Below are 15296 nucleotides of genomic sequence, written 5' to 3'. Positions count from 1 at the left end.
TGGCAGTTAATATCTGAAATAATATAATTCAACCATGAGCATGTTTTATCGCACTCCTGACAAACTTTAGTTTTTGCTCGTAGTTAAAGTGAAGAATCGAAGATTTCTTTTACGCGCACGGAAGCTTTATCTCTTTTCAATTTTGTTAAACCTCTCGGAAAAATATGACGCCCCTTTAGATCTGCTTAAAGCTGTCCCTCCTCACAAACTGTCTGTGTGGCACGGGTCCCGAGTGAAGACACAGGAAGTTGCGGCATTCAGACGACCATAACTTTATCATCTGCGTTCACAGGGCTGATCCTGCTGATGCAAAGCTGACAAAAACATGAAATATGCATGTGGAAGACTAAGTGAGATAAATGGGCCAAACAGAGCCTTGTGACCATCCCACTGTATTTAGCACTAAGCGGTAACCAACAGTGACGTCACCCGTCGGTTTGTGAACAGCCGTTATGAAGCCTCGAGTTCGGATTTCGGCCGTCGCCATGTTGCTAGTTCAGAGCTGTTTCGGAGCCAGGAGTGACCGTATTTGGACGAGCTGGGGGGGAGCGAGCGCTGGATCTGACTCCATCTGATTGGAAACCTGGCGATACTACATCCCGCCCACCGATAGCCGTAACCTGACTGCACCACAGGCCCGTCAATCAAACAGACACGCCCCCAAAAACAGTTTGTTTTTTTTTTTGTTGTTGTTTTTTTTTAAGCTTATTTTATAATTAATGACTGATTATTTTCAGATGGACAGAAAACTAATAAGAAGGAGTGACTTTAGTTAGTAAAACCAAAATAATTCGTGGAGAAATTTTCTTGACTTCGCATTTTATTACAGAAGTTGAACAGGAGTCTATGGAGCCAGAGGCTTTTTGGAGCCGACCTCTAGTGGCACTCGGTGGTATTGCAGTTTAAGGCACTTCCGCATCGGCCTCATTTTTTCAGACCCGGATGCTACGTCCACTTCTATATACAGTCTGTGTTTGGTAACAGTAAGCACTGCACCTCAGCAGAAACAAAGCATCTCCACTATGGAGTGTGGTTAGTTTCATCCTGTGAGGGCGGACCGTAATACGGATCCACCAAAACACAGAACAACAATGACTCAACAGGGTGATGACATAATGTTGTAACATACAACCGACATAAACCTAGTGATAATGGAATATGATGTGAACCCGGGAGGTCCTCTGACCTCCTGTCTCCCTGCAGCATGATGCTCAGTCGTAATCTGCTCTGCAGATGAGCAAAGGGGCGCAAATCTCCTCTTTCCATCGAAGCAGATTAGTTTGACAGCAGCCAAACTACGGTCCCGATTTACACAACATCGCCAGCATCCTCGATCTGTCCCGCTGCGCTGCAGCGTCAGTCCGTCCCGCTGCTTCTCTTGACAGCATGTCTCCTCTGATTAGCATTTCATGTCAAAATAGTCTCATAATGTTCATCTACAAACACCCGAGATCTTCATGTTGTACAGGGCTACTTTTTTTTTTTTTTTTTTTTTTTTTTTGCATATTACTGAAGTTCCTCTCCTTTTCTTTCATTCCTTGTTTCTCTGCTGAAACAGGTTCTCTGACCTACTTCTGCATGTCGCCTGTGGAGAGGATGTACTGTATGCGTAGGAGTAGAGCTGCTCCACTACAGGGGAGGGGGGTAGGTGGGGGTGGGGGGGGCAGACCTGGAGAATCACATGAAACACTGCAAGTGTCCATCTTCTCCAGTCTTGAAATTTATAGAGCAAGAAATTGTCCCAATGAAAGGGTGATGGTGATGACATCACTGACAGGTGTCTACAATACAGGACAAAATATGGAAACCAATTCTTTAAGAAAATAAAAGTGTCAAAAGAAAAACACACAAACAAGAGTCTCCAACCTTTTTTCCTCCGAGAGCTACTTTGACAAAATCATAATCAGGTGTCTGAAAGCTACTCATGTTTAGTAACATTTATTCACATAGCTGAGCTCCACCCAAACCAGCTGAATAAGCTTCTTTGAAGGGAACAATCACAAAATGATTCTCAACACACACATTTTCTATCACAACAGCTTAAATTGAACAGCATGTGCACACTTTTAATTTGAAAAGTCGCAGAATTCAGCTGAACAGCAGAGTAACTTTGATCCATCACTCAGTGACAGACACTCGCTTTATAGCTCTGGTCCCACTGTAGCGGTCCAGCCAAACAAATCTATGTATGCTATCTACCTAATTTGAGCACCCTTTTCTTTATAGCTGGTTGTGAGAGTCTCTGCTGCTTTTATGTCCTCTGATCTCTGTGTGTTTCATGAAGGACGGCGCTCAACCCTGCCTGTCCTCCCTTCGTTACACTGACACATCGCGGAGCAGTGACAGGTGAGAGAGTAACAGAGAGCGAGAGGAGATTGTCCACTCGTTGATGGATCCATGGTGGCGTTGTTCTCTGGTACAGGTTCAAAAAAGAAAAAAAAAAGACCACTATTATACGCGGGTTGCCGTCACTGTACCGGGACGGCCCGTCCAAACATGTCCATGTGGGGGAAACACTGCATTTTGTTTGATCCCTCAGCGAACTACTCAGAAAAGGGTAACAAACTATCGGTAGCTCGCAAGCAACACGTCGGAGAACCCTGTTATATATTTAATAGTCCGAATTTTCTCTGCTGGGATTGTAAAGTTCCAAGGTCCAAGAGCACTGACGGGATTTAGCAAAAGAGATCATATTTCTCCAGTTTTAGCTTCTCTTCACTGGCTTCCTGTGAAATCAAGAATATAATTTAAAATTCTCTTGATGACTTACAAAGCCCTACATGACCAGGCTCCATCATATCTTAGAGATCTTACAGAACCATATAATCCTAGCAGAGCACTTCTCTCTCAGTACGCTGGTCTGCCTGTGGAACCAGCTCCCAGTTTGTGTTGGAGGGGCAGAAACCCTCTCTAGCTTTAAGATTAGACTCAAAACGTTCCTTTTTGATAAAGCCTATAGTTAGGGCTGGCTCAGGTAGACCTGAACCAACCCTTAGTTATGCTGTTATAGGCCGAGGCTGCTGGGCGACCTCGTTACATGCTGAGCTTCTTTTCTTTCCTCCTACTCTTTAACTGACTCATACCTCACCATCTTTTTCTCTCACATAGTTTCCTCTTATTGTCTGTTGTCTCCATTCAGTTCCCTCGCTCATGTGGTTTCTGTACTTTCTTTTGCAGATGTCCCATCATGGAGCTGCATGTCTCTGTCCTGCGTTTGTCTTCTCCACCAGCAGTTCTTCTCTTCTATCTCTATGCTGTCCTTTTCTCTCTCTGCTCTCCTCTCACCCCAACCGGTCGAGGTAGATGGCCGTCCACCCCTGAGCCTGGTTCTGTCGGAGGTTTCTTCCTGTTAAGAGGGAGTTTTTCTTCCCTCTGTTGGAGGTTTTTCTCCCTTAAAGAGGAGGGGTTTTTTCCCTCCTAGCTTATGTGGGAATTGTTGAATTGTTGGGTTTCTCTGTATAATATTGTAAAGTCTTGCTGTAAGGACTTTAATGTGTTAAGTGCCATGAAATAACCTGTGTTGTGATTTGGCGCTATATAAATAAAGTTGAATTGAATTAAAGTTTATTCTAAAGAAAATGTATACATCGGTTATTTCAGAAACGGCCTTGGCTCAAAGTCTGTGAGAATCTTCTACGTTGCTGTGAAGGTCGACGACCTGAAGAAACAGGCTCCACTGATTGGCAATCAGAAACTGGTGAGTAAGAGGCTGATCTTCTGTAGACATCAACCATACTCGGTTATAACCGTTTCTATAGTACTCATAATATCATAAGAATCCGGTGAACTACGTTGAACTGAGAATGAACCAGAACAATATGTGTGGATGTCTGACCGTGCTCTGGCTGAAGTGCCCGTATCCGAGGGCTCCGCCGCCATCAATGCATGTTGGTGTTTGGTCCGCTCCAGGTGTTCCATGTAGCTGTGGATCATCTGGAAGTTACGCAACACAGACAAATCAGAGAATTAGCACTGTTTTACTCACTGATGAAGGGCTGCTAATTAGAGCCAGAAATGGTGGAGGTTACTCCCATCAACTTGAATAGTCATCGGTGTGTCCACACACAGCTGTGACAGTCAGGTTCACAGAAAATGATGTAAATGCAGCAGCAGTGTGTAGCGGACAGCTTTCATCTTGTCTATTCAGCGGGATTCAGATCAGCAGTTGGCTGCTGAAGCCCGAGAGGTTTGTTTGGACACCGAGGCATCTGTTAGTGATCCATGATGGATAACAGACTCAGCATGAACTAATTCATGTCCAGATCCTTCGTGTTTTAATCATCTTCACTCGGCCTCTCGTCTGCTTCATCCAATTCAGCTTTGTTTTTTCTATCACTTAGGAGGTCAGCTACACATCTTATTGTCCATTTACTCAAGCTTTTATTATCGTTACGCTTTCTTCATGGTCTACACTGAAAACAGAATATTTCTCAACTTCTGGATTAAGTCAGGTGGCAACCAATGATTGATTAATTCATAAATTCAACATTTTGTTTCATTCATTCCTTGTGTATTTTGTATATTTGCAAAGCTTATCAAGAGATGTATGTGTTCACAGGCTCAGTAGGTTTCTCCCAGGTTGACACTTCATTCATATACGCATACATGTATGGATGTCCTGAGAATCTATATTAAGGCCAATCAGAACATATTTTAAAGGATAAATACTGGCTCAATAAAAAAATCTGATCCCGTCTTTCCTGCACTCTGTTGTGATTTGTCCATTTCAGCCAGCAGGCAGTGCACAGTGCTGCTCTCCTTTACCACAGCCATGCTCTATAATATGAGCATATTCATTCATATCATATTACTAACTTAAGCACATGGCTACACCAGGTATGTTAATGTGTCCCATACACTTGTATCTGACATATAAGTAGATGCAACTATGAGTTCAGACTTGATACGAACAGAAGACTAATATTAAAAAACTCTGATCAGGATCAGCACCAAAAAACCTGATCTGGACATCCCTACATGTGGCGTTGAATCTGAATCATGTCTGTCATGTAAAGAAGTCTGAAGGAAATATCATTACTGGTTATTGGGTTGTGAAAAAAAGGTCATTGTACATAAGTACAACAAGGACATATGGAAACATGTCATTACATACTTTAAACAGGTGGCAGGCCAGCCTACCTCAGTGTGTCTCTGGTGAAGGGCATTGTACTCCTTCTTGAGCTCTGCTTCTCTCTCCTCCAACCTGCTAACTGGAAGACAAAAAGAAAGAGAGACATGACATTAGACGAAGATTTACAACAAGTTTGTCTGAAAATACCATTATGTAGTTGTTCTGAATAAAAAATAAAAAAAAATTTAAAAAAATATTATTTCATGAACTGAACATGGATCAGACAATTTGTTGTGAAGTCAGTGGGAAATCCAGGACTTTTATATTGAGTATATTCAGTCTGGAGAATGAGGAGCTACTTGCTGCAATAACATCTCAGAGCCAGAAGAGGGCCACCAAGCATCAAGAAAACCTCCTGAACTCCACCTGAATGGAGAGCTAGTGTTTCAAAACTGGAGTGACTGAGTCATGGAAGAAACTCATGTTTTTTATTTTTAGTAAAAAACCGTAATTCAAAATGACGAAAAGATGATGTGATGAACATTGCAGCTCTGTTTTTTTTTACGACCTTCTGAAACTGATTTCTTTCATAAAACCTCATGTAGCCACAAGAGAAAGAATAGAAACAACCCTATTTTACATTATAGTTCAAAAACTAAAGTGAGAAAAACGACACCATTTAATACCAAAAGGAGTGAAAAGATACCCGAGTTTTAAAAGATCAAAGTGTCATCGTTCTCAGTTAAAGAGCACAACTTACTGACTCCAGTGTTTGTGGCTCTCAGCTGCTTATTTGTAGGCAAAACAGTCAGACAGTTGTTGAGCGTGCTATTGTGATGCCAGCCTCTAAACACCCTCTAAACGACGGACACTCAGAGAGCCGATGATGCTCATCCACAGCAGCCTCCATCCTCCATCCTTCATGCTTTGCGGCGCAGGTTTAAAGTCCCGAACAGCAGATGTTCCTCAACGCTCCAGTTAAGAAGAATGAAGAGCAGCAGCTCTGACAGCAGCTGTATATTGTGATGGAAACTGTGGTTTTGAGAAGGAAGCGGAGGTGAAATAGTGGAGCAGAAATAACTCGGGTCTGATACAGAGGTGTGAAGAGAAAAATGAAGTGATCCCAAAAGAAAAGCCCCGCATGCAAAGTCTGAACATCTCCTTCTGAAAGAATGAATATCATCGCCGGGTATCTGAAACGATACTTAAAGTACTGAGTGAAGTAGCGGTTCTGGGAGCCGTGTTGATATCTGGCCGACATTAAATCAATCACAGTTTAGTGGTGAATCAGTGAGACGATAACGAAGTGAGTTTCTGTCCATCCAGGGTTGCAAAGGCTCAACAACGTCCCTACTTTTTAAAAGAGACTCAGAAGTGTTAATGTGGACGGATCTGTGCTGACCTTGTTTTACAAGAGTTCAAGTGTTGGGGAGGGGCAACTCGTTGCCAGGACAACCTGGAAACCAATGTGCAACATTACTTGCATGGCAGACCAATACACTGGCTTTAGCTGGGAGGATCGTAGCGGCTCCACTGCACCCTCCAAGGTCTTAATACACACTCCTGTCTTCAGGGCGAATGTCCAACATGATCAGGAGGACAAAAGGAGACGTCACATCCTTTGTCCCACACAGCATTTAACGTCACACTATTTCAATTTAGCGATTACCCATAAAATACTTTTATTATGTTGTTTTATGACGTTGTTTGTCTTATGTTACGTTGTCTTGCCGAAAGGTTTCTTTAATTCATTCATTAAGCTTGTACAATACAATCCAGCAACACGGATTGCAAACAAACAAATAAATAAAACATGACACGTACTGAATTACATCGACAATAAAGGCCAAATAACATTAAGAATTAAGAGAGACAGCGGTGAAATAAGAGCTCAGCATTGTGGCTGCAGTCATCAAAGTATGCTGATGTTTTATGAACTTGGACTCCAGGTGTTTTCCAGTGACACACACACACACACACACACACACACACACAGCCGTGATCCGAGTCACACTGCTGCCAGTTCAGTTCATAAACAATCACAAACAAAAGAAGGCTTGTAAAAAAAGAAAATCACACAAACAGAAAAAGAGGAGGAAGCGTCACGGTGAAAGAAACAAAAAGACAATTTTTACTGGGAATTCTTCGTTCCCCCCCCCCCCGAGCAAGAAAGAGGCGTATGTGACGATACCGTGGTGGAACAAACGAGCAGTCACACGCGCCGTCAACGGTGCAGTCATGCACACATCATGAGGGTTTTCTTCCCGAGAAGCCCTGGAACGACTCGCCACGCTCCGAGCGCTCTCCTTTACATGGAAACAGAGCTTTCCTACTTCACTAACAGCTGCAACGGGCGCTCATACTTCCCATGTATATTTAAAGCGTGGAGCAGTTCTTATTATCTCAAAACACACGTTAATGTTTCTTTAAAAAACTAAAAACTTAAGAGGCAGGTCAGGTCTGACCAGTCAAACTCTCCTGACTTTACCATGTTTATTCTATTAGAGCTCATTCACTTGGCAGGCGAACACGTACAGTAGCTTCCTAATGGCCTTTATTCTTTATTCAGCGGGGACACGGGAGTCCATCTGTCCTCCGGCACATCAGGCTAACAGTCACAAGACCTGCAGACTGTCAACGCTGCTCTCAGGGTATATGGCCTTCGCGCAAGTGTGTGTGTGTGTGTGTGTGTGTGTGTACACATGTTAGGACTCTAAAGCCGGCGATATACTTGCTTTAAACTACACGTAGCCATGACGACCGCCTGATGTACCCCATGACTGTCCTCAGAAATTAACGCAATGCGTGCGCAAGATGCATGATACAAATGAGCGGTAAGGGTGCCCCCCCCCCCCCACACACACACACACCCCGCCCCCCAGGTGTCAACATGTTTATTGTTCACAACAGGCGGATCGGGATGTTCTCATGGTATCGTTGTTTCACTGGTGCGCCCTCTGGTGGAGTCCTCCAGTAACACACGTAGTACAGAGTCAAGTCTCTGAACAAATACGTTCACGACGCAGACGGTTGCCAACGAGAACGCGTCGACAGCAGGTATATCTCCGGCTTTACTGGTGTAGAGCAGGAATATGAACAGAGTCGTGTTGTTTTAAATCTCACACTGATGTTCTGCACTGACAGGAAATGACCTCATCATGTGAACACATCACCCGCCACAATATCTGCAGCTTTAATTATTTTACACAGAAATTAATGTGTTTTTGTTCCCTCCGTTTAACAAACTCAATAAACGCACTGATTCTTCTGTCCATCAGTGAAAAATAAACACTTTCATGTTCAGGAACAGCTGCAGCTTCCTCAGACGCCTTAATGTAAAAATTATTTACGCCGGTGGCCCCGCCCCCTTCCTCCACAGAGCCAAGATGGCGCCAGTGTCCAGAGTTTCACACTTCTTATTTGGTCAGGTTTTAAGTGCATCATCCGGGTACTTGTAGTTCACGACATGTTTCTGTACTTGACGGCGTGAAACGCACTCGTACAATAAAAAGTGTTCGCAATTACGCCATTTAGAACAAAGCATTAAGACTTTCCAACAATAGAGCCGTCACAGTAAAACCAGTGCAGGTGAAAGAGTGGAGACTTACTCTGGTCTGCATAGTTTTTAGTTTTCAGCTCTAGTTGTCGCGTGTGCGACTCCAACGTCACCAGTCGGACCTGGAGATCCTTCTTCTCGCCGTCCTGGGAGTCTTCCAAGGCAATGTACCTCTGCAGAGGAAGACAGCGGAAACACACATTTACTATCTGACACGGTGAACTCCCTCCGACGGGCTGATGATTTGTTTATGACAGAACCGGGTGGTGGTGGTGGGGGAGGGGGGCGGAGGGGGTGGGGGCAGAAAGGTCACGCGTGCATGCGAGCGGTCGGTTTGTCTCAGCTCAGCTCTCACAGCCGTCACCGTGTAGAACAGGAGTGTGTAATGAAACAGAGGCGGTAGTGAAACGGGAGACGATGAAGGACTAAATCTTTCATTGCCAGCGGAGAGCAGAGCGAACAGTAGCCGTCATTATGAAAGCGGTCCGACATCTCTGCACAACAGGTGCACCGCGACAACTTCCTCAAGGAAAAGGAGCACTAGACGAGCCTTTGTGTTCGTCTGTGCGCGCGCACACACACACACACACACACACACACACACACACACACACACACACACACACACACACGTTTGTTTTCCATCAGCGTGAGGACACTCGTTGACGTGTTGCGTCCCCTCGTCCTCTACCATCACAACAACGTGTCCACACAAACACACTCGGTTCCCGGAGGACGTGAGCAACAGTTGATCTCAGCGGCAAGGTTTTTTTTTTTTTTTATTCTTCACAGATGAGTGCTTCTCTCAGGGGATCCTGGTCTAAGACCCGGACCGACTCAGCACTAACGTACACAAAGAGATTATTCTGATTAGAAATATGCTCCTTTGCGGCTCCCGGCAGTGTAACAGGAACAGAAGGAACACTTGTGGCGTCGAGCGGCTCCTCGGACGGCCTGCGGCCGCCGACCGCCACCTGATCCGATCCCTTCACTGCCGGTTCAACCGCCGCTCTCCGACGGCAGTGCACACTTTGTTGGTCAACAGATGAGGTGAAGTGAAACGTTAATTAGTTCTGGTGGGACAAAATTTCTCTGAAGCAGCAAAAAAAACAAAAAAAAACAAAACAGGTAAGGTGAAAAAAACAAAAAAAAAACACTATTTTATCAGGAATGCACTCAAAGTACAGCCTGAAAAATGAAGAGATGTTTGAAATTAGAGTGAGTTGCAGAACAACATACTGAGATGAAGAAGACCCGTTATAAAAACATGAAACTATACAGCAGATAACAGCTTCTATTAATATCACGGAGGCGACATGTTTATCAGCTGGCCTGTGTAGTAACTGTAGTACAGTCAACATGTGTACAGTTTTGACGTCCACATGTGAAATAGAGGTCAAATTATGACTTTTTGGTTTTGTAATGAATCTGACAGTTGTTTACTCGTTTAATTGATTTATCATTAGGCCCTTCAAATGTCAGAAAATAGTGACTGAAACACTTACAAAGCAGCGCTTCAACATAAATGCTAACGCTAACATGCTGTTGTTCTGGAGGTACATTTGTTAAACGGCTTCAGTTTAGAAACTTTGACCAAATTATGACACGAGAGGAAAAGTCGGAGGCGCAAATAAGCGATTCCAACCTGACTTCATCCCGAGAGGGACGTTCATCAGTTTACTGAAATCTATCAGCAATCCGTCGATGAGGTGACGAGATATTTCAAACCACGAGTGTGAAGCTAATGGTGTCAGTACACAGCCAGAGGATCCCCAGACTCATCTGGCTTCATCCTCTGGGGACCATGAATGATTAATTGGTGAGATATTTCAGTCTTCACCAGAGGGGATGGAAACGGTCTATTAATAGACCGTATCATCCCGAGTCACACCGACAACATGGATTAAAACCTCCAGTTATTCTTTTCAATCCGTTGTGTTCTACGAGGTCGCGCTGCAGTCTGTTACAACACCGATCCTCCTGCAGACTCCCGTCCTGCAGACTCCCGTCCTGCAGACTCCCGTCCTGCAAGCTGCTGGAAACTCCTGCATATAAACGGTGTTGTTCTGCAGAAAACCAACAACCCTGGCTGAACAAAGACTCCAAATATCCTTTCCATCCATAAAGCTCTCTGCGTGTTAATATTTCCTGATTCGATTCATCTTCTGCAACAGGAAAATTCATTTGTCAGCAGAATGATCCATAATGAAACTTGTCATTAATCGCATTCCTACTGAAATATACTGGGAAGTAAAACGCTGAGTAAGTTTAACAGCAACAGAACTTCATGACATGAAAGGATGGAAAATCACACGTCTAAAGTCCAAGTGACCGTTCAAATGAATAAAAGGTGCTCCACTGTGAACCAGAAGACATTTACATGACCGCTCAAACTGTTTTGACGGTTCTTGCCTGGAGGAAGACGAGTTATTGTTGCCCTCTTGTTTGCTTGGATTGTTTTCTGTTCCTCAGCAGATCAGCTGAGTCAGGTGTCTGAATCATGCAACCTTGTGATGCTCTCTGTGGATCGGAGGCCCGCGGCCACGTTATCCACCGAGAGATGAGGGTCACCTGAGCAGCTTCTTCTTTATACACAAATCTGTTTCTTCAAGACACCTTTGTGAACTTGTTTTCAATTCTTTTTTTTTTTAAACAATTCAGTTATTGATGTACTTTCTTGGCCTGTGGGCTTAAACTATTTCAGGGTAGAGCACCTGATTTGGGATCAATAATCTGATTGTCCTCTTTTTTTAAGCGGAATCCAAGTAAAACAAAGTCAGCACATTTTGAAGTATTACAAAATTGTGGTTAGTTTGTGTGAATGGCTGCAAAATGCACTCTATTATTTAAAACTCGTGGTTGAGCAACCTGCAGACGGCCCGGTGGGGTCGTAGAGCATCTTAACAACTCAAGTGTGGGTCGTAAGGCAGCTTGTTTTCTATGTAAATCTACTAAGAGCATTAACACAGCACCGGGCCACACTACAGGAGGCGACAGTGTAATCTGCAAATGTACAAAACTGTAACAGACGATGTAAATAAGGGACGAGGTTTTTGAATTGTTTAAAAACTCTCCTTCTGTCCCTCCTCACAGTTTCAACAATGAACTGCAATAAGTGCACTTCTCAGACGGAGCGTCTGTATGGACGACACGCCGACACTCCTCCACACATTCATGAGAAACAACACCAGCCTGCTCCTCATATGACCGACGGGAGGATTGTTCATGACAACGCTGCAGAGAAGAAGTGTTCCAGCGTTTTAACGTGCACGCTCCCCCCCCCCCGGTGCATATATAATGATCTCTTTGTCCCCGAGCGCCAACACACACACACACACACATACACACACACACACACACACACACACACAGGGCTCCACTGTATTGGCACTCAATTGACAAGAGACTGAAATCAGCTCCTTTTAGTGTTTTTTGGCTGCAGGCTGCTGCTGGGACGTTTAGGGGAGCGTGTGCATGGGTGTGTGTGTGTGTGTGTGTGTGTGTGTGTGTGTGTGTGTGTGTGTGTGTGTGTGTGTGGTGCTGTGGACACTGGCCTCAATAACTGACTGCAGAGCTGCTGCAGGAGTCCAGCAGGACAACAGCGTTACAAATGTCCTGATGAAATGATTCTTGATAGTTTGGTTTATGAACAAAGTTCACGTTGATACTCCGATGCTAAATGAATCACACGTGTTACTATTCTTCTTGAGGACAACATGAAGGTGTAAAGACAGTTTACTCCAAACTGTCAACGTCGCAGCGGTTATATAAGAGTTCACCAAAGTCAGTCGGCTGCATCTTAAGAGACCTTGAATGTCTCTAAATCTGCAATTCTCCAGAAGATGTGGTAATATTTCACCGGATGAGTGAAAGAGGGGATCATCAACTTCAGGAGGTTCTTCCTCCAAACACAAAACATATTTGTACCAGACCTCCAGTGAATCCTGGTGGTGGCGCTGGAAGAAATACCACATGATCGGCGGAAGGAAGGAAGGAAGGAAGGAAGGACGGAAGGAAGGAAGGAAAGAACTAAACACTGAAGGAAGGAACTAAACACTGAAGGAAGGAACTAAACACTGAAGGAAGGAACTAAACACTGAAAGAACTAAACACTGAAGAAACTAAACACTGAAGAGCAACACTGGTGGGGCCGACTGCAAAAAACCTGCAGCTGCAACAGACTCCCTTTCAAAAGGCATCAGCTTCTCATAAAATAGAAAGTGATTCTTTTTTTAATATATATATATATATATACAAGTAATGGTATCATCAGCTAAATCCACTTCTGATCAGTGCCCTGCTGGTCTTTATGCAAATTATTCCTAATTATGTGGATATTAGAAGTCAAGCAGATGTTTGGGATTGAACCGGCTTTCATCGACAAGCCTGGAGCTCAGTCAGGTTTTCCAGTGTCGGTGGATGATGTCATTCAATTCAGCCAATGGGTGTTTTCTCCATGTGAAGGGTGTCTCTGGTGTGACGGGTCCTTCAGAGGAGACCAGACTCCTTCATGCATTCGGAGAACACGCAATGAAACAATCAGGCAGGTGTGCATCATTATTCTTCACCAGGAATAGTTTTATCGCCATATTATATTCTAGGAGTGCGTCGTTGAAAAGATCCCGTTCTCGTGTGAACGTATCGGACCGTCGGTGCTTTCAGGACCCTGAAGATACACATGATGTTGTCTGTTGAAGAACTCTGAATTTTGAAGGGTCTTAGACCTTAATCAACCCTTTTGATGGATTTTAGGATTTTATGAAATAACATCCAAGAAATGTAGTCAATCAAGAACACATCTTTCAGATTGAGAAATCGCCCAGTGATTGTCTGATCCATCGAGTAGCTTATGAGAGATTTCTTTATGATCCAAAGTGGTGGATCGATCACCCGAAATTCCCATCTGGAGTCATGATGCCAATATGGCTAAAAACTCCGGTCACGGTTCTGTCCGTCTTAAACTCAAGCCGCTGTCAAATGAGGCTAAACTACTGCTGTTACCATAAACCAGCGTTCAGGAAACATCCAAGTGGGTTTGAATGATTCATGGCGATCAATCAGACGACACCATTTGTGGGTAAACTGTTCCTTTCACAGATCGGCAGACAACTCCGACTGGACAAAAGAACCGAGGGAAGTGCTGTTTTTACCCAAGAATTTCCTGCCCTGCCTTTTCCTCTCCGAGACCGAGACCGAGACGGACCAATGAGAGGAGGTCTTCCTCTGGGCTCGGAGCGGAGAAAAGCAGGACTTGGCTCAAACAATGCGTTTGTTTGGTGGAGAAATTAACTTGTTTCTTTACCTAATGAGAGAGTTGTCATCCTAATGAGCAGCTTAGTAACCGAGTCTGTGCCAGGCGACTCATTGGCTTCCTATAAGTGGGCGCTTGTTTTGTTGTTGCGGGACACTTTGCTGTAAACAGACTGGAGGTAACATTATTAGCTCAAGTTATTGTGTTGAGCGAGACTTCTTGAGACTTTTGTTTCCTGTTTGGGATCCTTTCCATCATGTCGTCAGACACTTTTAATACGATTCAGAGACCGTCAGTGGCAAAAACAAACACTTTCACTGAACGTACACAGTGTATTTATTCTAAAATAATTTTTTTTTATCTATCTTATTTCTTATGTGTATCTATAAAAAATGTTCATATTGTGTGCACTTTTTGGTTTTTTTCTTGCTGCTGTAATGACCGAATTTCCCCCCAGTGGGATTAATAAAGTCAATCTTATCTTATTAGTCACAATGACGGGAAATTGGGGTCCAGGTTGAAAGCAAGCGGCGGCCAACAGTGACATCACCCACCGGTTTGTGAACAGACGTTATGGAGCCTAAAATATGGATATTGGCCGTCATTATCCTGCTAGTTCGGAGCGGTTCGGAGCAGGAAGTGACCATATTTGGACGAGCTGGGGAGGAGCCAGCGCTGGATCTGACTCAGTCTGATTGGAAACCCGACGATACTACGTCCCGCCCACCGATAGCCGTAACCTGACTGCACCACAGGCCTGTCAATCAAACAGACACGCCCCCATAAACGCATCTTTTTTAAGCTTATTAACTAATTAATGAGGGATTATTTTCAGATGGACCTCCAGAAAACTAATAAGAAGGAGTGACGTTAGCTAACAACATCGAAATAACTCGTGGAGAAATTATATTGACTTCAAATTTCATGAGAGTATTTGAATGGGAGTCTATGGAGCCGGAGGCTTTTTGGAGCCGACCTCTAGTGGCACCTGGTGGTATTACAGTTTATGGCACTTCCACATCGGCCTCATTTTTTTAGACCCAGAAGCAACTTTCACTTTTGTATTCAGTCTGTGGTTGAAAGTCGTAGAACATGTTAAAACTAGATGGCTGGTAAAGAACTGTGTTCGTTGACCTTTCCCCGGCACAGCCGCTGCTTCCTATTCACCTCATGCTGCTTTATGCAGATCGACATGAGCTGCTTGTGATCACCTTTACCTGACTTTATTAAACATCTGCTATATTTAAATGAGACGCTATAGCATAAAAGGTGAAGGACTTCCAGAACTGGAAGAACATGAGGAATTTTTTTTTTTATATATCCACCGGGATTCACAAAGTGGCATTTATAAGATCAGATCTACGTCACAGCTCTGGGATCAGCTGGGCATGTTTCTATGATAATGGGTCATGTTGACC

General features: G+C 43.9%; 1 protein-coding gene across 5 annotated transcripts in view; it reads right to left on the bottom strand.

The window, feature by feature from the left end:
- The window catches only part of spag9b (sperm associated antigen 9b), a 46458-nt gene that overhangs the window by 25655 nt on the left and 5507 nt on the right, over nucleotides 1-15296 (bottom strand). For all 5 annotated transcript variants that reach the window (XM_069156202.1, XM_069156199.1, XM_069156200.1 and 2 more), the window contains exons 2-4: nucleotides 8680-8800; nucleotides 5140-5210; nucleotides 3836-3933 (exon numbers count right to left, since the gene is read on the bottom strand). In XM_069156202.1, coding sequence (XP_069012303.1) covers nucleotides 3836-3933; nucleotides 5140-5210; nucleotides 8680-8800 — 290 coding nt within the window. The remainder of the gene's footprint in view (nucleotides 1-3835; nucleotides 3934-5139; nucleotides 5211-8679; nucleotides 8801-15296) is intronic.

Source organism: Embiotoca jacksoni, unplaced genomic scaffold (genome assembly GCF_022577435.1).
Source record: "Embiotoca jacksoni isolate LCO1_2020_lvr unplaced genomic scaffold, fEmbJac1.0.p SCAF_20, whole genome shotgun sequence".
In the NCBI taxonomy this organism is placed as follows: domain Eukaryota; kingdom Metazoa; phylum Chordata; class Actinopteri; family Embiotocidae; genus Embiotoca; species Embiotoca jacksoni.
Note: the sequence above shows the minus strand (reverse complement) of the source record. Positions and strands in the feature narration are given on the sequence as shown.